General features: G+C 43.2%; 1 protein-coding gene across 3 annotated transcripts in view; it reads right to left on the reverse strand.

Annotated features, from left to right (window-relative positions):
• Positions 1-23,925, reverse strand: part of PHKB (phosphorylase kinase regulatory subunit beta) — a 195,880-nt gene that overhangs the window by 113,612 nt on the left and 58,343 nt on the right. For all 3 annotated transcript variants that reach the window (XM_019535774.1, XM_019535772.1, XM_019535775.1), the window contains 2 exons: positions 12,486-12,601; positions 1,116-1,179 (listed from right to left, as the gene is read on the reverse strand). In XM_019535774.1, coding sequence (XP_019391319.1) covers positions 1,116-1,179; positions 12,486-12,601 — 180 coding nt within the window. The remainder of the gene's footprint in view (positions 1-1,115; positions 1,180-12,485; positions 12,602-23,925) is intronic.

The raw sequence follows: 23,925 nt of genomic DNA on the forward strand, positions 1-23,925 counted from the left end.
AGCAGCCGCAGCCTGCACACTGCATGTAAAGCAATGCTGCACCGGTAAGTCTGTGGAGGGGGAGGGACAGGGAGAAAGGGGAGAGGCAGATTGAGGCCTCCATGGTGAGGGAGAGAGGCAGGGGCAGTCACTGGGGTGAATGGGGCCCAGGGCAGTTAGTGGAACAGAGCTGCAGGAGACTCATCCAGTAGTGCGGGGGGGAGGGGGCCAGGCATGGCTACCTGCTGCTGTGTGCACCCCTGGGGGGAAGGCACGGAGGGCATGTGCCCCCTGGATTTGTGTGTGGGGTACAGGTGGGCTGTCCACTGCGGGCTGAGGCTCTGAACCCTACTGCCTTTGCCCTGGGAGCTGCTCAACGCCATGTTGTGCCTTCCCTGCCAGGCAGGCATGGGATGCATGGTGCAGCCAGCGCATGGGTCCCAGGGCAAAGGCAGCAGGGCACAGAGCCCCAGCCCATAGTAGGAAGCTTGCTCTCACCCCACGCACAAATCCAGGAGCACAGACCCCCATGCCTTTGCCAGGGGTGTGTGCAGTGGTGGGGAGCTGCGCCCCTGGATGTGTCTCCCATGGCTCCTATGCATGACCCATCTCTGCCCCACTCCCTCCCTCACTGTGGGGCCTCGATCTGCCCTCCTGCCCCTTCCACTTCACACTCTTACCTGCTGAGTGCTGTGTGTGTCTGTGTTTGCCCCTCACTCCAAAGCCACAGCCCTCCTAGCTCTGCTGCTGCCCTCACTCCTGACCCACAGTACCCCACATCCTCCCAGGGTGTGCAGGGACCACCCCCTCCCTGGGCTCCAAGCCCCCCACCACACACACACCCACAGCCCCCCACACCTTCACAAATCCCCACTCCCATGCACCCACCCCACTCGAACTGTACAAAGTACCTGCATAATTCTGAGTTTCTGTGCAGTTTTGAGGTTTTAGCCGTGCAATTAATATCATGATTAATTGCAACTCATTTTTTTAATTGTGCAACTAATCAGGATCAATTTTTTAAATCATTTGATACCCCTACTTTTTATATATCTTTTCATTTGCAATGAGAACAATTTGTTAAAGAATACGTTTTTTAAAAATACAAAAAAACCCCAAACAACAAAGATTATTACCTGATTGCCAAAAAGATTGAATCCATTAATTGCTTCTAGAGCTGCTTTTGCTAACCCAACAGAGCTGGAGAAAGGGGTAGGGGAGGGAGGAGGAAGAATAAAAAAATAAGAGTATTACATTTACAGATCTGGAATTACACAGACAAACACCCCTATACACACCTCCACAAAAAAACTTGGGTCAAATGCTAAAAAAAAAAAATTAAAAAAATGATGATATAGTATGTATTCTCAGAATTTCCTTCAACTTTAAAGCCAGTGACCAGCTAGAAAAATAATTCTAGTTTCCCCTTATTAATGGGCACCTGACACTCTACACTTCAAGGCCCTTTTACCTTTATTAACAGCAAGTCTATTTTTAGAACAATTTCTTTGTACTTGGCTCTCAAGCACTGAACTTGACAAAATAAATCCTTGAAAATAAAGTTACTGCATCAATCTGAGGTCAAAGCAGCAGCATAATTCTCATGTCAACCACAGATATAAGGTTATCTTCACATTACTTACGTGCCAGTATCCTCTAGGCCAGTGTTTCTCAACATGTAGATTGCAACCCAAAAAAGTGGGTTGCAAGAGTATTTGAAAAGGTCACGAACAGTCACAGAAAAACATGGGAAAGCAAAAGTTTCCCCTTGCAGGCTTGCAGCCTTCCAATCTGCATGGAACTGCTTGGGGCAATTGGAGGGAGGGGTACCACATGCGTCTGCACGCACACATGCACGTGGCCAGCGCACAGCCAGGCAGGGTGGTGGGAGCAGCCCTGGCAGCTAGATGCAGGTAAGTCTATGGGGAGTGGGGGCTGTAGGGTCAGGGTGGTTGTAGGAGGGTCATGTGTGCGTGGAGGGGATGGGTGTGTGAGGGGGGGTTGGGTGCCTGCCAACACTGGTGGAAGGTGTTTGGGTGCTGGGGCTGTGGCAGGGGGAGAAGGGGGAGACCTGCCCCTCCAGTGGGGAAAGGGATGGGGGGCCCTTTGGAGGCAGTGGGGAGCTGCATGGCCAGGCTGGCAGTGACAGGGCTGGTGTTTGTGCTCATAGGGGCAAGGGCAAGGCCAGGCTGCCTGGTGCAGCACAGGAACCCCAGCTCAAGATGTGGGGGGTACCACAGGCATCCCCTCCTCCTCCCTCCAGCTCGCATGGAGGCCAGACTCACTCTGCCACTCTCAACATGAGCCGGAGCCACTGTTCCCCACTCTAAGCCTCATCAGCTGTTCTCCTTGAAGTGGGGAGAGCACTGCCCCCTCATGAGCACTGTAAGGTGAGAGTCTCAAATTCGGGGGCAGCATCGTCAGCTACGGGGCTCACAGCAGGGAGAACACTGCCACTACTGCAAGCCTCATCAACTGTGGGCTTGCAACAGTAGCAGTGTTCTTCCCGCTGCCCCTGCTGTGAGCTCCACAGCCAATGAGTCTCCCAGTGGTGGCAGCATTCCCAGTACTGCCCCTGCTGTGAGCCCCACATCTGACAAAGTTCACAGTGGCAGCAGCATTCTCCCCACTGCCCCCACTGAGAATCCTGCAGGTAACAACGCTGCCTCCGCTGAGAGCCCTGCAGTCAAGTGTCGGCTATGAGGCTTGCAGCAGGCTCAGCGCAGCGAACACTGCTCTCACTATGAGCCCCACAAACTTCAGTGCTTGCAGGCATGGGACCTGGTACAGGGAATATCTGGAATCACAATCCCAGGTTCCCCCTGCATCAGAAATAAGGCATGATGGGAGCTAAAGTGTGATCCCATAATTGTACCTTCTGCCAGGCAAACTAGTGCATGGCAAGAGGTGTAAATGTGGGATCACACCTTAGAACCCATCATGCCTTTACCTGCATGTTCAGAGGGGCCCTGAGAAAAGACACTGTCCTCAGAACTTTTTTGACCGTAGTCTGTTTTGCAGAAAAACTGCAATTAATAAATATTAGGAAACTACACTTTATGAAATTGACAGTATTGCATCTTTTTATTACAAGAGACACAGGGGGAATACTTGGTTGAAAAGAAAAATACAATTGCAAGGACAACCCCTTTTTTTCTAACTTGAACAAAGTGAACATCATGGAAAAATATCTGCATTAGTCAGAGCTAGCATATTACATGACAAAATGAAATAGATCAAAAACTGGTAGAAGTATAGATAAGTTGTATTTTTAACATAACTGCCTGTACAATCTATTACACATTTTATTAGTAATATTTATTTAGAACATACAGACTCATATTTTCCCTTTTTCCATTACTACACATCATCATGTACTAAATTCCAAAATTAGAAAAATGTTTTAAAATAAAATCCCCTTAGTAACATTTCTAATCTCAAAATTATGCATTATATTTAGCATAAATATTATTTCTGTTGGACTCTTTTCAGTATCAGAAGTACCATAAAACATAGATTTCAAAACTGTATCATTCTTTTTAATCATCTGCAGTAGGTTTATAAAACCTCCATCTTCTTTTCAGTAACACTGCCAGAAATGCTGTTCATAGGATTCATGTGGGAATTAATTCTAATTGGTTAAACAAGAGAAAGCTGATTATGTTGGCTAAATTCTGCTCTGAGCAGCTGCCATCAAAGACTGGTGAAATCCCTTGTTTTTTATATCTTCTGCTGATTAGAAAGTTATTGTTACCCAGATAATGCAATGAAGTAGTAAACTAAACCCAGTACTGCTGTGGATACCAGCAATTTCCTTTGTTGCAACTCTTTAAAAATAAAATTATCTTTATTCTAGCACAGCTATTTTATATAATTCATTTATATACCAGCACTTAGTTTAACTGAAATTGGCATAGTCATTTAGTTAAATCATAATGTTTCACAGGAATTGCAGGTATATTCCCAAAAAAATGGATACATACTACATGAGAACAAGGTAAATCCGCCATTTAGATAACTAGATTAATACTTTGAGTCCCTATTTCTCCTTCAAGATCAACTCCTTCAATAGAAAGGGGCAGATATTTTTCAAGGGATGGAAGGCAAAAACAAACACTGGCAACAACTTACAGTGAAAAGAGTTGAAAGGGGAAAAAAAAGCAAGGATTTTCAGGCAGAGTAAGTCACCTTATTTTATCTGAATAAAGAAAAAGGGGTGGTTTGAGAATGCAGAAGAAAATTTTGCACCCTCTCTAGTGACTAATTTATACACTTGCTCACTTAACACTCCCAGGTAAATAGTACTGACTTCAGCTCATATCCCTTCCCCTCCTCCATCTCCCTTTCCCCACAAACCTTCAGAAAATACAGCACTTTCATAAAAACTGATTACAATTGAAAATATGAGCATTTTAATGATAAAATTCTCCTTTAATTTCTTCTGTTACGTCAGGGTAACATTTTACATGTTGTTACATGTTACCCTTGGGTTATAAGTGCTCTTAATACGGTAGTACCTATAGTACGAAAATTAGTGCTAAGCCGCCTATAGGCATCTTATACCACTTCAGGCAAGATTTACCTTTCAACTGTGTTATCCAGCTTGTGTCAGAATAACGTGTAGCTGCTCTGTGAGGATAAAATGACCACTTTTCAGTCCTCCAGCATCCCAGGATGTACCATCCCCTCCTCCCACCGCCTGCTCTCTTTGAACAAAATTCCACCCCTCAAACTCCCCTGCCCAGGGGGTAGTACAGGGGCAGACAATTATTTTGGGCAGAAGGCCGCTTACTGAGTTTTGGCAAGCCATAGAGGGCTGCATGACAGGCAGCCAGGGGCAGATAAATATTAATTCTCTAAATTCTTTAGGGGCCCTGCAGGACAGACAGCATGGCCTGGTGGGCTGCATCTGGCCCGCGGGCCACATTTTATCCACCCCCGGGGTAGTATGACACCAAGCCAGCTCCCCCTTCTGCCACCAGGGGGTGCAACCCCATGGAAGCAGGGCAAAAAGCCACCTATTACTTATCTACCCTTATCAACCACAGGCAACCAGAAGTAGAGAATGAACCAAAGGAAAATGCTTTCCCCCCACCTCTCAGCCCCACAAGGCAGCATGAACCCTGCTGACTGGCTTCCCAATTCCTTGCAAGCCAATCCCAATTCAGTAACACATTAACTTTCTTATTTTTAGTCTTTTATTTTATTTCACTTCCTTGATTTTATTCTTTGGGATTTTTTTTTTTCTCTTTTGCTTCAGCAATTGACTTCCTTCATTTCACTACAGCCCCCATCTCTATACTCCAGCTACTGCAACCCATATCTCATCCCACCCCCATGTAGAGCAGGCATCATGGCTTGCCAGGATAGACTGCGCATTTGACAGAGACACCCGGCTACCACGTGAAGAACTGCTGCAGTACAGAAGGGAAACCCCTCAAGAATTGCACATCGCTGGTTATGACATATCACCTCGAACCCATACGGAAAATCCTCAAACACTTGCAACCCATAGTAGAAGGAGACCCTATTCTTAAAGGGATCTTCCCAGAACCACCCATCTTAGCCTTCAAACAAGCACCAAACCTCGCTAACCTCATCACCAGAAGCAAACTTCCTATGACCCAGAACACACCAAATGGACCCAGACCATGTCATGACAAGAAATGCAAAACCTGCCAACACTTCTCCACCACCCCCACAACGGCTACACACCACAACAGAACCATCAGCATTCCTGCGTCTTAGAGCTGCGCCTCTCATCCAATGCACCAAATGACCTGACAAAAAATACGTAGGAGAAACCAAACAACTGTGTACTAGAATGAATGCACACCAGAAATCTATCAAAGACAAGAATACCCAATTACCTGTGGGGACACATTTCTCACAAGAAAACCACCCTCTGTTCAATCTCTCAGTTCTAATCCTCACAGGGAATTTACAAAACACTTGTCACAGACAAGCCTATGAACTTCATTTCATCAACCTCCTGGATACAAAAAATCATGGACTAAATACAGACATTGCATTTATGACACAACATAACGTGTCTGACATCTGAGTCCCCAGGTACCTCTCCATTACTTACCTGCTACATTCATACCCCGCCTCTTCCCTCCCCCGCCCCACCCTGGCCTGTCTCATCCACTGACTCAATTTACTTCTTCACTAACTGCCTATCTTGAATGCATACCAGCCTCTGGCTTCTTTACTATTCATTCCATCCAGGAAGAGCACATATCACCTGCAGATGCTTCCTCAGCCTGATGAAGGGTATTTAAACCCAAAAGCTTGCTAAGAAAATTTTTTTCCAACTATTTAAGTTGGTCTAATAAAAAGATATCAGATTCACCCAAAGAACCTTGTCTACCTCAGTATATCAGACACTTTCCCGGATATGTGCTGACTAATGCTTAGAACAGGGGCAGGCAATTATTTTGGGTGGAGGGCCACTTACCCAGTTTTGGCAAGCTGTCGAGGGCTGCATGGGTAGCCCCACCCCTTGACTGGTGCCCCGCCCCCTGGTCACCATCTTGGAACCAATGTCTCAGCCAGCACCAGGGGAGCTGGGTCTGTGGAGCTGGGTTGGGCTGCACCAGCAGGAAGAGGGGGGGAGCTGGCCCAGTTCCACAGAACCCCTGCCAGCTGGGACCCTGTACTCCTGCTGCCCTGCTTTGGGCCCTGCCAGCACTGGCCCCGGGACACTGGTGTGGGCTGTGTGCATCCGCTCACTCCTAGTGCCCCCCCCCGACCCCCTGCTCCGCAGCAGGGAAGGAGCTGGCACTGAGTGCAGGGAAAAGCAGCCCCTCTCCTACCCTGTGGCCTGTGCTCCCTGCTCCACTTGCTCACAGTCTTCATGGGACTGTCCTAAACAGGCACAGGTGGGGCCAGGGCAGAGAGGCAGCAGATGTTTGCAGCTGGCCCAGGTTCTGGGTAGCTGACAGCTAGAGCCCGGGCTGGGGGCATGGGCTTTGGGTGGGGGGCAAAGGGCAGGAGCAGGGCTGGGGGCAAGGGCAGCAGGGCTGGGGGCAAGGGGCACAAGCAGGGCATCCTGCCATGTACCCCCCTGCCATCATTTCGTTTTGAGGCACAGGTAGCCCCATGTGGGCTGCGAGCAGCTGCAGCGCGGGGAGCTGGGCACGGGGCAGGCATGGGGCTGCTTCCCCCCGCACTTAGCACCAGCTTGTAACCCGCCCTGCTGCCAACCTGGCCCCGCCAGATCCAGGCTTGCCCATCAGGGCTGTGCATGGCGGCTGCAGCAGCTGCGGCCCCCCTGCTTGCTATGCCGGGTAGTGTTTGCTGCTACCACCTCTGGGATGCCCAGCATGTGAGCTCCAGGTGGGCACCAGCAGCAAACACTGCCCAACGTGGCAAGTGGGGGGCTGCAGCTGCTGCCGCCATGTGCAGCCCTGATGGCGAGCCCAGAGCCGGCGCAGGGCACAGGCTGGCAGCAGGGCAGGTTACAAACTGGTGCTGAGCGTGGGGGAGGGGGGTGGGAAAAGCGGCTCCTCCCCCACCCCATGTCCAGTGCCCCAAGCTGCAGTCGCTCGCAGCCCGCCTGGGGCTGCCTGTGCCTGTTCAGGACAGCCCCATGGCTACGAGTGGATTCAGCAGGAAGCGTGGGCCACAGGGTGGGCGAGAGGCCACTTTTCCCCAGGCTCCTTCCCTGCCTGGGGTCCTCCCCTGATGTTCCCCACACTTACCTGAGCTTCCCATGCCAGGGTAGTCACGTGGTCCCAGGCCAGAAGCTCCTGCTGGGGCTTCTGGCTGGGGGGGGGGGTGGCACCAGGCAGGCCTTGCTGTTGCGGGAGCGCCCCGGCTTCCCCTGAGTCCTACTGCCCCTAGTTCCTGTCATTTTTTACAGGAACCAAAGACAGAAACATTAATTTTCAAAAATTTTTAGAGGCCTCGTGGGCTGGATAGAATGGCCTCAAGGGCTCCATCCGGCCCGTGGACCATATTTTGCCCACACCAGCTTAGAACATTAATTGCACATTTTGTAGGTGATAAATACCTGAGGAAGATCCCACTGCACTCCAAAATAAGGAGGAAATTGGCCAATGCATTTTAAGAATTGAAACAGCAACTCTGTCTTCAAATACTGGTTAAACTAGACAGTATGCATTATAATATTTTGTACTTTGAGACTGCTACTACATTGCAGACATTTGGTTGATACTTAATTGAAAAATGACTTCTTGCTTGAAAAATCAGAAGAAAGGCAACAGAAAATACATCATCTGCATATTTCCCCCGAGTCATGTTTATACTTCATACCTTGCAAATTAATATTGAAAAAATAACATCTTACTTTGCTCTCTTGATGGGCTCAACAACAAGGATGCATGAAACTACAACACAAGTTTAAAGAAAGTACTAAAACTATTTAAAAGGGTGTCCAGACCAAACTGATTATTATTTATTTATTTTTACCAGGGACAGACAACATGACAGAAGACTATTACCTGCACAATAAAGGGAAAACATCAGGAATCCTATGCTTTTCAGACTTGAAATATAAAGATGGTGCGTTCCAGAAACACAATTTCTATCAATAGCACATATGGGAGATGTCAAAGACATCCTGCAGAGGTATTCAGCAGATGCTTGGAGAACAGCTTGATCAAATGGTTACAGGACAAATTAATTTTTCAGAAGCTCAAACATATGGGAAGGAGATCGTGCTCTAATATAAACTATTACAAAAAAGTTTGCCGTTGATGTCTGCTGCTTCCCACTGGTTCAATTTCCCCCATAAAAAAAAATCCAGTAGTAAAAGTATCTGCAAGAAGAATGGAGGAGCCCCATTTGGCCAACTTGACACAAGAGTAAGTAAGAGTTCTGCATCTTTCCATCTAGAAGTATTACCAACTTCCACAGGAACTTCTAAAAAACCTTTTAGTAAGAAATAATGATACCCTGATAAGTTGCAAATCAGCATAACACCTAAAAGTAACAGTGAAGCAGTGGCAAATAAGGATCTGTTTCACCACTCAGTTGATCAAAAGAGTCTGGGAACTAACCTAAAAAAAGTAATCCCTAGAAAATATTCTAAAGATTTTTGTATCCTCTGAATCACAGGCTGGAATTTTTGGTTATCACTCAAATACTTTGAACCAGACTGTACCCTGTACAGAAGGAGCCTACATCCACTAAAGAAAGGAAATAATTTCCAATTACAAAAGTAAACAAGTGTTAGAAGGTACACTGTAAGCTTTAGGGTTTACCCTGGGGCTCTTTAAAAAGAGGCTTGATGCCTATCTGGCTGGAGTCATTTGAGCCCAGTTTTTCTCCTGCCCAGGCAGGGGGTCAGACGTGAAGATCTACAAGGTCCCTTCTGACCCTACTTCTGTGATTCTATGAATTGGTAGAAGTCCAGCATAAAATGCACTGAGACCTTAGTTTTCTTCTCGCTTCATAATCATTGCAGTGAAACATGGACAAGCAAATTATACTACAGCCTTAAGTAGCATTAAATTTTGCAGATTTTTCCTGTTATTCTTGTATGTTACTTTACCACAGTGTTTTACAATTGCCTACTTTCTCTTGTTTTCATCTAAAAAGGTCCTTAAGTGCACATTTCTCTTTCATTTTTCCTTCATTTTTGGAGAGAATCCACATGTTAGTTTTTCCACATGACTAACCAAGGGTGAAACTGAGTGCAACCATTTGCATATGGGCTTGAGGTACTAACAGTGGTTTCACCAGTTGGTACTAACATACAGTCTGCGGGCCAGATCCACAGAGCCACATCAGCCAGATTCCAGTGTACCCCACAGGTCTGAAAATTTGGCAGCAAGGCAGCAGTGGCAGAATTAGTTGCCACTAGCCACAGCAATATGCTAGTGTAATTTAGGGAACAGAGTGTGATCAGTCCCATATAGAACACCCAATAAATTCCAGTGCCTGCCTAGCAAACTTTGCACACAAGATATTGCTACACTGAAAATATTGGAAGATACAGAGGACATAATTTAAAACTTTTTTTTTGTTGTTTAGAGATAGAGGGAAGGCTGTTAAATGACAGTAGGCAATGATATAGGTGAACATTGATGTGATATGGCATGTGTAGACTTCATACCAGGAAAGAATAAATAATAAAACAATCATATCTCAGTTTTATTCCCCACCGCCACACCATTGTGTGCATAAAACTGACTAAATATGATGATATGTAAATATAAGCTTTTATTTCAATGAGAAATAAGAATACATGGGGTTGGTTTTAAATGCCTGCAAGCACCTGAAGTCAATAAAATTTCTGCATTTGATAAATATGGCATACAATGGAAGTAATACTGTCAGGCTCTCATTATTACTTCAAAAAAAAATAAAGTTACACTATTTCTAAGTCCATTTTCTCTAAAATAATATAATATTTATCATCTAAAAAGTCACAGACTTAATGACTTCATAGCTAATGGAGCACAAATTTTGCTTATATATGATTTCAATTATATTTCAGGAGTACATGAATAAAAAAATAGTACATATATTGACACACTCATCATAAAGCAATTAGACCACGAAAGAATACATTATCTGGCAGCCTGAAATGATCTGCTTATGGGAATGCCAAGGTGTATCGTTAGTACAATCCTTGAAATGCTCTTGAAATTAAAGAACTCGTATCCTGCTGCTCAAAGTGACACTTTAAAGTTGGGTGGATCAACAACCTGATGCACAAAATTACTCTGGAAACCAAAAAACTTCTGAGTTTCTTATCAGTTTAATGGAAGATGAGAAGTACCCAAAATACTAGGGGTGCACTGATAGAGAATTTTTGGGCTGATACCAACGGCTGATTTTTAACAAGCCATAATGGCCGATACTGATCTGATTCTGATATGCAGCCAGGCAGCATGGAGAACGGCATATGGCTGTTAAATCTGCTGTGGGGTAAGGGGCAAGAGGGCAGGAGATTGAGGCACCCATGGTGAGGGAGGGAGTGGGGCTGGGATGGAGGCAGGCGCTGCCCGGGGGGTGGGGTGGGGGACAGAGCCACAAGCAGCTCATCAGGGGAACATCAGGGGAACAGCTCCCGCCACTGCACACATCATGGGAGGGCATGGGAGGTGTGTGCCTTCAGATCTGCGTGCGGGGCGAGGGCGGGGTGCTTCTGTGGGCTGGGGCAGCATTGAGCTTTTTCCAGTGGGCGTTGGGCCGGGGCTGCACTCAGGGTGGACTGTGACTGTGCTGGGACGGGGGGGGGCTGCAGTCACCCCAAAATTCATTGTAGCCCCCCATAGTTGCTGCCTGCCCCAAGCACAGCCTGGTCCAGCCCCCTGTCAGGAAGAGCCCAGCACCATCCTGGCCCCAGCCCACAGTAGCAGCCCACCTTTGCCCCACATGCAGATTCAGGGGCACGTGCCCCCTATGCCCTCCCAGGGTGCATGCACTGGTGGGAGCTGCCCTGCCCTGGGACAAGCCACTTGCGGCTCCATCCCCCGCTCTGCTCCTGCAGCATCTGCCCCTACCCCAGCTGCATCCCCACTTCCTCTCTTACCACGGGGGCCTCAATCTGCCCCACTCTATGCCCTTTCCCTCACAACAGTCTTACTAGGCTTCAGGCTTGATATTAGGTGGCATTACTTTACAGTTAGGGTTGCCAAGCTCTGGAATGGGCTCCCAAGGGAGGTGGTGCTCTCCCCTACCTTGGGGATCTTCATGAGGAAGTAGGATAGATATCTGGCTGGGGTACTGTGATCCCAGCACTCATTCCTGCCCAGGGCAGTGGGTCAGACTTGATTATCTACTCAGGTCCCTTCCGAACCTAGAAACTATGAAACAGACGGACCTGGCTGCTCTCCATGCTGCCAGGCTGAGCTCTTGGCCATTTGCATGCTGCAGCGTGGCTGTCCATGCATGGGGCATTTATTGGCCACATCAGCCAAAAAAAGCCAATTCCTAATACTGTCAATTTTCCTTATATTGGTGCCGATCTGATATGGGACCGATGTATCAGTGCACCTCTACAAAATACTGGTTTTCCAGAAACTAAAAGAATGTCATTTCTTGTTTAGCAGAAAACACTGTTGCATTTTTGTAATGAATATATGAATGTGCCCATTAACTTTATTAACGAAGATGAAAGAATAAAGAAACCTAATTCTTCATAAACACTACTACTCATTTAATGTTACACACAACGTTTCCTTTTAAAACTAACATCTTTAAATTCCACAAACACATTTTTGAAAAGGATGATTCTGAAATTTAGGGATGCAATGGTAGTTTATGATGGAACTTTCCTGTAGCATTTTCATTTTTAAAAAAAGAACAAAACATGCAGCTTCATATGGTTATGGCAGTTATTTGTGCATGCAAATTGTATATAAATTGGGGTTATTTTTCTAAATTATAAATGTGAGTCTTCCAAGGTCCTCAGTTAGAATTTCACTCAAAACATAATGCATTTCCCAAAGTGAGTACACTACTATAATAAGCTATTTTGATCCATTACCTGGATTTACACTCACATTATAAGTAGGTATGCAAATTACCTTGAATGTAAATCTGTGCTCCCATTGTTGTATTTACTTCCTCTTTCCCAGACACCAAAATCGGGTACTCGATATGCTCTTTCCACACAAAAAACAAGGTTCTGGATGAAGGATACCTGTGAAGAAAACAGGAAAGAAGGGACTGAAGGAAACTTGATATAAAGCAAAAGTGTATCTTACTGGTATTTTCAGAATGATAAACTCATGTTATTAATGTTCCAAAACTGCCACTGGTACTTGATTATAGTTTCTGATGGTGTAGTGCTCCCATGTTGGACATATTTCTGTATAAAATCAGTTTTATTACATTTTAAGAAATATCCCAAATGTAACAGTACTTTGATTTGTAGAAAAGCCCAACAAAATGAAGAATGCAAGTTACTGAATATTCAAACAAGACACTAAAGCAGCTCAAAAAAAAAAATGCAAGAGCCTGATCTTTAAAACAACTATATCAGTAGTACCTTTAGAAAGTAAAAAAAAGTTAACTCTAAAAATCATCTTCCCATGTTTACAAATTTTCTTTTCTTACTCTCAGTTTTCTTGAGAAGGTACAAACTTAGTTTGTTTGATTATGAGACATATATGGCAAGATGGGCCTTACATTTCATTCCAAAATTATCACTTTAACAATTGTGCTTACACCTAACTCTTCCATAAACATTCTGGGCTCATGGATATATTGATCTAACAGAGTCTGGCTACAATGCAAGTTTACAATGAAGAGAACTTATTTTATTACAGAGCTAAAGTAGAGCATACAATGCATTGACCTAGTAGGCAACTGTCAATCTTCTGGATCAAGGTGCACATGAAAGAAGTCTAATCAGATGCCTGATGAATCCATTGCGAATGACAAGCCAAATCTAAGAGCGACACAACTTGGTAAAAGTTTCACAGATCCATACATTGTCTAAGTTGGAGTCCAAGTTTACACCATGCTGCTTTCTTCTTTCTTGCTTTGCTTTCATCCTCCAGATCAAAGCCACTTCATGTTAAGCCAGATGTTCCCTCCAGATCAGGAGGAGTGCACAGAAATCTATTCAGTTTTCTATGTTACGCTGAACAACTTGATATAGTTTTTGCACACATTGTGGAACCACCACAGAGGGTGACCTCACCTTAGAGCCATCTTGAATCCCACTGTACAAAATATTCTTTGGGATACAGTCTTCTCCCATTCTCCTGATATAGCTGAGCCATCACCACCTTTTTCTTCTTGATAGTAGTTTCTAAGTGTGTCAGTGCTGGGCACTCCAGTACCTCTGTGTTTGGTATTCTGTCTTCTCACTTTATTTTCAGGATCTTATGCAGACATCTCATGTGGAACCTGATCAGTCTCTCGCTATGCTTAGCATATGTAGTCCACGTTTCTGAACTATAAAGCAGAGATGACAACACACACATCTTGTAGATTTGTATCTTCACCTTAGCTGATAGTTTGCTGTTACACCATGTACATTTCTGTAACAGCCCAAAATTCTTACCTGCTTCTCCAAATCTGTTAGTCAGTTATGTTGGAAGGTCAAGATTCTTGCTGATTGTACAACCCAAGTAACAAAAACTGTCAATGACACCAACCAGAGCCATGTCAGGTATTGGTTATTTCCAGATAATAACTGGATTTATAAAAATTTAAATCAGATTTGATTTAATCATACTTTTAATTTTTTCTTAAGATGCTTAAAAAAACCCATATAAAAATATGTTTAATTTAAGGTATGTTAAAGCTGAAAGACATCATCATGGAATACGGATTATAACTTCTAATAATATACTATTTGAGACAATATAATCATGTAACCTTTTTAGAAATAGGACACAACAGGTCATGGACTGTACTAGGGGCCCAATCTTATGGGGCTTCCAGAGGCCCCTCCGTAGATTAATAAAGATTAAAGAAAGCCACTCTAACCAATTGGACTCAGTGCACAGTCTAGAACAGTGGTTCTGAACCTTTTTCATTTAATGTACCCCTTTGTCTCAGAGTGAGACTTCACGTACCCCCTAAGAACGACGTTTCCAGTGCAAGGTTGAGGCATGGAGCAGGAGTAGAATATCTGGTTTCCACATGCAGGCGTGTTTTACAGCAGTAAAACCCCGGCAATTTGTCAAGACTTTTTTTTTTAGGGCCTTCAACCTGTGTTAGACAATGTATGAAATATATTTCATGTACCCACTGACAAGGCTTCAAATACCCCCTGGGGGTACATGTACCCCCAGTTCAGAACTGCTGGTCTAGAAGATCCCATTAAGCATCAATCTCTGGGATGCTTAGTTTCAGCTCTCAAACTATAGATTTGTGTCTCCAGAGATAACATCCTTATTAACAGCAGTATAGGAAGTGAGACACAACAGACTTGATTACCTACCCATCAGCCCTATTGTCTCTCTGCAAGTTTGTGTACACAGAATCAAGCCCTTACTTGTCTCTAAAAATGCAAAGTTTCAAGAAGTTAAATGAATAAAGGATTGTTAGGGGTACAGTAGATCTGAGCAAGGAAGAGGAGTCTGGAGATAAATTCAAGGAGTGAGGGGCTCTAGAAACAAGAGAGAAACATTTTTGAGCAGAATATTCCAGAAGTCTTGATGGATAAGTTTCTGAGTATAGCCTCTCCATTGATATGAGATCTAGTGTGGGAATGGTATGGTAGAAAGGAAAACCTAATATGGTGGCAGGCTTGACAGGCTGTAAGAAATATTTAGAAATATTTTAATTAGTGCTGAGAAATGATTAAAAAAATTAATTGCAATTAATAGCAAGTTTTAAAAAAACCCAACAGTTGCAATTAATCACACAGTTAAACAATAGCACCCCCCACACACACACCCAACAGCTAGGAGCCCATATGCCCTACAACTCCTCCTCACCACCAGCAGTGCACAGCCCCAGCCCTGCCCCTGGCCTGCCCCGCACTCACTCCAGATTCGTCCTGGCTGGAGGGGACGAGCTGGAGCCCGTGCGAACAGCCTTGACCCTGGCCTGCCCTGCACTTGCTCCCATGTTGAGCAGTGGCAGCGGCCAGGCAGAAGCTGCTGCTCACTGCAGAGGAAAAGCGGCCCTTCCCTCACCACTGCGGGCCCTTCTTGCTGCAGCTGCCTGGAGCATGTGCCTGGGCTGCCTTGCAGCTCCTCTGCACTGCCACCACTGCCCTGCTGGGCGGGCTGGAGGCAGCGGTGATGGCAGCAGAGAGAAGCCACAGGGCAGCCCAGGTGTGGGCTCTGGGAAGCTGCAACAAGAAGGGCCTGGCAGCTGTGAGGGAGAGGCCTGGCAGGGAGAGGGGCTGCTTTTCCCCCTCACTGAGTAACAGCTTCTGCTTGGCTGCTGCTGCTGCTCAGTATGGGCATGTGAGTTTGGAGCAGACGTGGGGTGGGCGTTTCTCACAAGAAAACCACTCTCTCTCTCCAATCTCTGAGTCCTGATCCTCAAAGGAAACTTACAAAACACTTCCCAGAGACAAACCTATGAACTCCACTTCATCAACCTCCTAGATACTAAAAATCATGGACTAAATGTAGACATTGGATTTATGACACACTATAACCTGCCTGACATCCGACTCCCCAGGTACTTCTCCACTATTCATCCTCCTTCTCTCCCCCGCACCCAGCCTGTCTCTCACCCATTGACTCCTCAACCTACATCTTCACTAACTGCCTATCTTGTATGCATACCAGCCCAGCCTCTGGCTTCTTTACTTTTCATTCCATCCAGGAAGAGCACACACCAACTGCAGAAACTTCCTTAGCCTGACAAAGAGTTTTTGAACCCGAAAGCTTGCTTAAAAATTGTTTTCCAACTATTTAAGTTGGTCTAATAAAAGATACCAGATTCACACAAAGAACCTTGTCTGCCTATGTCCTTAGACTCACACAGCTGCAACCTACACCCTTGATCTATTTTTGTATTAAATCTCTTAAGCCTAGGGTAAAAAGTCACCCCCTGAAAAACATACAGCAATTTTATTGCATGGGAAAGTTACTACCTAGAATGTGTTGTATATGCACTTCCTTAATAAATTTCATTCTGGGGGCAGCCATTTGCTCAGTGCCAACAAATTCCCCCAGGAGCTATTTGCCAGGCACTCTAACATTGCCTGCTGTTGGCAATTAGCTTGGGAGGGATTATCATGTCCACCCTTCACTTGGCAGTAACATCTAGGGTAAACTACTCTATAAGTAATCATGTCATATATCTGCAACCCAAGCTCATGTCAAAAGGCTCATACAAGAATTAAAAGGTGTCTGTGATAAACTGACGAAGCCAAATCATACAAGTGTAGAACAAGATATTACAAGATGGATGAGTGAAAATACCAATGCTGGTCAGCCCTCTGTACAGATACTCTGATCAAATTCATTAATTTGCATAACTATCTGCAGTTTTCTTTGCTATGGATGCAAAGATGGGACTCAATTATTTTTGCAAATAATAGTCCTCAAACAGATGCAACTGGGGAATGAGCTTGGCAGTTTCAGCACCTGACAATAAGCAGCCTTCTGTGCAATATTTTCTCCTAGCCAGGAGACCTACATACAAATATCTCCAAGTTGATAGCCTATTAAACATCAACCATCTACCAGAACTTTTAAGTACGGTAGCACTGTTTCAGTTCCATTCTCCAAGACAGGAAAGAAAAACTAAATCGGTAACACATGATTCTCAGCTAAACCAATCAAATTGCTCCTTTAGACAACATAAGAAATGTCAAAGACATTGCATAGACCCTGAAGAGAGAGGCTACATGGAATCCAAGAACTATTCTTGGTGTTCTTTTATACATTAAGGATAACGAGCAGAAGGAATATTGAGAAAAAAAGGAACATTACTTATTCATACCAAGAGCACTCTGCATACTGTCACCATGCAATGTACCAGCTGGATACAGCTTAGACTGCATTCTCATGCCTCTGCCTGCCTTATCTCTCACCACTTCCAGATGTTCCAGGTGAAAGACTTTTAAATAAAAGTTGGTGTACTGCTCTAGTCCCTCAGTCATAATTTCACTCTCTAGCCATCCTCAGGTATAACTTATATTTAAGACTAAGGAAAAAGGGGAGCCAGGCAGGGCGTATGAATATGCCAACTGCATCTCCAACAATGCCAGTTAAAAGTAACCTTCATTTCTCCTTTATGGAACATCTGCATATTCCCATTCATGTGATAGATTAGAAAGCAACAAATCCATAAAGGCAGGATAAGAAGTGTTTTTTAGTAAAACAAGTGACTGAAAGCATGCTCAATTAAACTTAGCCTCAGACCTGTATACTAAGCCCAGGGAGCATTATTTTGAATGAACAAAGAGAATTTCAGGTGGCAGCTTTACATCTTTCCATGGCTGCTATGTTTTAAGCTATGCAGGAGAAACCTTCTTAGCTCTGGTAGGAGTGGGACCTTATCCCTTGAGAAACAGGAATATAAATCAATAATGAGCCTCTAGAATGAAGTTTTCCCCAACTGGATAATGCTTGTGAAAATATAACTTCCCCATTTTTAATCCCAGTTTAGGAAAATAAGATTTACAGAATGTCTGACCTTAATTAAAGTGGCAGGCCAGAGATCATTGAGATAAACTAAAGAACTCGACAATGCACTGAAACAGGGCTTTTACCAAAGATGGGGGATTAGGGTTGCCAGTTTCCCCCTGTACCTTAAGAATATTAGAAGGACACAACATTCTTAGTCCATTAAAAACTTAAGTCACTGAGGCAGAGTGAGAAACTCCCTGAGTGAGATGCTCCTCAACCTTAGGTTGCTCAGGAATTGTGAAGGGAGAAGCAAGACAAGCACATTTCAACAGGCACTGCTAATTAGGATCTCACCACTGAACTTAAACCCATGAGGCAGAAATATGCAGATGGCATTTGGAGTTTTTTAATTCAGTGAACAGCTTGAAATACTCTAGTGTCTTGGCTTAATTTTTCCCTTGTTTAGCTGAATAACTAGTATCATCAAAAAGATTACAGTAATATCATTAAATTTTGGATGGCTTGCTTCACATGTCTACTTAGTAATTTAAATATTTTAAAACTATTGTAGGTTCTAATATATGTTTTGTGGTAAGAATTAAACAAACTGAAAATGACATATATATAAGATCTGAATAACTAATATTATTCAGAGGGAAAGAAAGCTCATTAAATTTGAACCAAAAATTGATAAACCACTTACAGCCCTCCATCTTGGAATGGAGACAACTTTTTTACCTCTGAGGTGGAAAGAATAAGTAATGTGTTGCTTCACTGCAATTAATGTATACCCTATCCTCTAAAAACAAATTGTCTAAATACAGGCTAAATGACATTTTCAAAAGTGGACCTAAAGAATCATGGTTTTAAGAAAAATAGGTCAGTTTTGTAAAGAGTTCTATTTGCTGTAGTTGAGAGAAAACCTTTTGCTACTGATAGAATTTTATAGTAAAATATTCATATATTTTACAGTACTATTTTATAGAAAACTTTCTCTTGGTTAAGGATTGGTTTTCCTGTTTGAACCCTCATATTACGAAAAACGGAAACATTTTAGAAGTAAATGCTAGATTGTTTTCTTTAAACATACAACAAGTTACAAAAGCAAAAGTATACCAACATGACAATTAAACTACTGTTTAATACAGACAGCACCTGTCGCTCCCTCATAGCCCCAACATCCCCCTCCACTCCCTGACATTTCCCCATAACCCTCAACACTCCCTGGCACCCCCGCGCCACTCCCCATAGCCCCCGACAACCCCCTCCACTCCTGAACACCTCCCTGATATCCCCCTGCCACTCCTTACACCCACCCATGCCCACCTACACCCATAAACCCCCCAACCCCACATCCCTAACTTACCTGTGACAGTGCCGGGGGCAGCAGGAGAACCACAGAGACACTCTGGCCAAAAACCAGGGTCTCTTTCTTTGAGGACTGTCTCCCAGGTTACTTCCAGGCACAGTCCAGGACTATGCCTTGCCCCACTGTTCTGCAGTGCAGTTTTTTTTATTTCTTTACCCCTGTATTCCAGGATCTAATTTTGCCCCAGCACTGCATATCTCCAGGTTGACAGCCTATTAAACATTAATAAACCAGAACTTTTTTTTGTTCCTGCACGTGTGTCTTGCAGCATCTCAAAGGGATTTAAGACGCTGCAAGATGCACATGCGCACTCATCTGGATGCACCTGTAAAGGACAAAAAGCTATTCTGAATGTTTAGAACAAACTAAAAATTTAGAACAAACCCCATTATTGGCAAGTCATGTTACTACTACAAATTGAATCATTCAACTGGATGAACCCACTTGAGGATTATATCTGAAATCCAATTAACAAGTTAAAAAAAGTCTCAGTGTAATACATTTCTGAATTCAACAATTTAAGCTTAGAATTAGCCCACATGATAATAACAAGAAAAAAAAATCGTAATGAAAAACGGTATTAGATAGCTCCAAAAATGCATCAGTTACAAATATACAACTTAGCTTAGTAACTGAATCAAATGTTAAATCATAACTCCGCAAATTTTCTTGGAAGAGACTGTTTCTCTCTATCATTATACTGCCTTAGATCCAGTGAAGAGGAAGCAATCAGGAGAAATCTCTTGTTGATTAAAAGTATTCTGTAACTGCCATCTAACTGCCTTTTTCACTGACAGGAATCAGAATACGTAAAAGATAACAAGAGGAAGGAAACAAATCTGATTCAGGTATAGGGTTCAGCAGAATGTTACTTCATCATAGGGAACAAAAAAAATCACATGCAAGGAAATGTGGAAGACAAGGAGCACAATTTTGTCACCTTGAGCATATAGGTTTCTCAACTGCGAGGCTATTTTATTACTAACAAGGAACCTTTAGAAATTCCTACAGAGGGTAAGAAAAGTATTTATCACCATACATATTCTAACTAAACAAACCAATCTTTAACTTGGTTGTGGATAAATCTCATGAATCCAGAGATGAGGATGAAATATCAGATGTTGCTACTGGATGTCTGCAGGGTTGCATGTGCTACTGGTTATTAAAAAAGTTGAGAATCTACACATTATAGAAGGGGTTTTCTATCAGAAGCATATGGAAACAAGTACTGTATTTACCTGAATATAAGATGATCTTGAATCAACAATGATCCCCAGAATAACCAGATTCTACATACAGAAAGTTTATAACATTTGTTATAATTTTCTAAGTATAGACACTAATTATTGGAAGTTTGCCTTAAATGTGTTCCTATCCCACTGCAAGGAAATAAGTCCCCCTACGGCCCCTTCCCCCCTCCTTACTGTCAGACCCTGCTCTGCCTGAGCATATGGAAGTGAAAAGCAAATTTGAAAACACTAGCCTCAAAAGAATCAGACCTCTAATAAAGCCATAGATTTAATTAATGCAGAAACAATGCATCAGGTTTTTTTAAACTGCTGAAAGTTTTAGCATACGGTTCTCCATAAACACACTTAAATACCGTACAAACTATGCATGATATTAATCCAAAGCCAAAAGGCTCATGATTTGCCATATAATTCATTGGGCTGGGCCCCAGCTAAGTCAACAGCATTTCAAACAATGGTGATCCCGCAGCTCAGCACTACTCAGTACATGTGTGTACTCCAGACACCACCCTCCCCAATTAGGCCCCCCACTCATGATTGGAATGGGATGGTCTCATCATGAGTCCTGGGATCATCCAAAAATTTATATGCAGATGAGGACCAGAGCAACATGGTCTGGATCCATCTCATGGAGGGTGGGGCCACAATAATCCTATGCAACAGGATGTGAGAGAGGAATTCTCAGTGAACTGTTCTGGGCCCTATTTGGCAATGTTTTCCAAACATTTAAGGCTGGTGAAGAAACAGAAATATTTTGAAAAGGGAAAGAAAGGAAAAAGCTCAGCAGTGGGAGTGAAGAAGTCAGAATACATTCAATGTAGTAGCTCAACATAACTTTAAAAAGAATCAGCACCGAGGGGTACCGGGCACAATGGGTGCTACCATACATCTTATTCAGATGAGCTGCATTATCTATCCTTGTGACCAGTTCCCATTAGTAAGGTTGCCCGATATAGGCCATATGTTTTATAATGATGCTCAGTATTGGCTGCATTTAATTAGCTTCATAGTTGGTTTCCTTCACTGAGCACATGCTGCTTTTGGCAGCAGTTTAATGATAGAAATACATTTAATGAGGTTTTCTTGTATTCAAATACAAGATAAGGAGCTTTTTCCCCGCATGCTGATTGAGGGAAAAAAATCTAGTCTTATATTTGAGTAAATATGATAGTACTGAGAAAAGGACAGTATATATAATTAGGCAGCCGTTCTGACTACCATCATTTTAAAAAGTCATATCGTGGAAATATTTTGTAAGCCACAACCATAATGTTTTGGTTTTTAATATTCTTTATACTTGGCAGATAAACCAAGGTAATATTAATATATTAAAGATGAAGAAACTCCTGTAACCTACGTGTATACTTGCCTTCCAATAAACCATCATAACTTAAAGTGGATTAAAAAGATGACTGATGACATTTTTACTAGTTTCCTCTCTTATCCCAAATAGAAAGACACAGAGATAGAAGTTTACTTCCCATACAAGACATTATTAGTTATATAAAAACCAAACAAACCTATTAAGATCAGCAGTTCTGAAAAAAAGCCTAGAGGCTGAGTTAAAAGCAACATCATATTACTTGACAATCTGATTGGTAGCAACACAACAGCCAACCCATTCTAATTATGCATGTCTAGACATATCTTTTCTAAAACCCAATCAGGACAGATTGCTTCCTAATCCACTAGACAGTTCTATGCCTGCTTTTCAAGTACAATGATAAATTCATAATTTTAGCTACCATTTGACACTGCCAGAAGGCACTAGTCACAAGTGTTATGACATTTTAGTTTCGCACTGTTTACTGCCTTAAAGTTTAAGAACATTAGTATAATTTGCACTAAACTGTGCCCCAGAAAAAAATAAAATAAAAAAAAATCCCAAAACAAACCCATAAGACAGTCAGATTCAGATTTTTGGCTGGTATACATCCGATTTATTTTTTTTCTAACATAAGAGTCCACCAATGCTGCGTAATTACATAGACTATATTAATAAAACTTTACTCAATCACAAATGTAATTTTAGTGTTTAAAGGCAGTCTCCAGTTTACTGCATCTGTTTTACTTACAAAAAGGCACACAGTGTGGTGTGCATGTTAAATCATAAAGAAAGATAGAAAGTCTGCAAGAATTTTAATTAGTTATGAAATAATTTCAGAATCTAATATAATAAAAGCCTTCATCTGTCTGTAATGCTTTATAAGCACTCTGATTGGTTGTCTCAGCAGCCAATCACAATGCTGACTGAAACAACCAATCAGAGTGCTCTGCACAGACGGACACATGCCATTCCAGAGACTTAAACTTTACATTACGCAAGTCAACAGATAATGGAAATTTTAGCAGGGTTACCAAAGAAGCATGAACATATCGTGCACTGTAATCATTAGTATAATTGCACAAAAAAATTCACAGAAAATTAAACACTAGCGTAATGCCCAGGCCCCAGATGCAATCTAGGTTCATCTTGGGACTGCCCCCACACCTTTGGAGTGCCCTTCTACCCAACACCTCTCTGTTCTTTGGTGCTTGACCACTAAGAACCAGGGAAGATGTACTACCAGAGGACAGTTCCTTTGCTTGTGGTGCCTCAGACCTATCTATCTTGCTCAGGCCTTGCCAACTCTTTGCAGAGGAGAATCTGCAGCTACAAGGATCATGCCCTAGTCTGGTCAAGTGCTCAGAAATGACAGATTCTTCTTTTAGAATGAAAATTCAAGGGAGACAGTAAACAATTTAAATCAAATGCTCATTCTAAGCTACTACTGTTTTTCAGCCACCCTAAGTGCCGAAGAAACTCACTGCTTAATACTTGAAAGTTGTCATCATCCTGTGCAATCCTGGCCCTATTCAAACTGTACAAATATATTTCACATCAAATACCATAAGGTATATAAGCATAAGGACAATAAGGCTAATACACCTTGATGTTATCTTTACCTAGAGACTACACATACCATATTAGTAAAATAAACTAAGAAGGGAGGGACCTGAGCAGATCATCAAGTCCAACCCCCTGTCCTGGCAGAAAACAGTACTGGGGTCAAACAACCCCAGCAAGGTGATTGTCTAGCCTTGTCTTAAAGACCCCCAAGGTAGGAACCAGCACCACTTCTCTTAGAAGTTGGTTCCAGATCCTAGCCGCCCTGACAGTGAAGTAGCCTCCTGATGTCTAATCTGAATTTATCCTCTGCCAGCTTGACACCATTATTTCTAGACACTCCTGGTAGTGCTCAGGGGAACAGGGACTCCCCCAATGCTTGCTGGTCCCCTCTGACTAGTTTGTAACAGGCCACTAGATCCCCCCTCAGCCTTCTCTTGTGGAGGCTGAACAGGTTTGGGTCCT

Source organism: Crocodylus porosus, unplaced genomic scaffold (genome assembly GCF_001723895.1).
Source record: "Crocodylus porosus isolate Cpor-Errol unplaced genomic scaffold, CroPor_comp1, whole genome shotgun sequence".
NCBI lineage: Eukaryota > Metazoa > Chordata > Crocodylia > Crocodylidae > Crocodylus > Crocodylus porosus.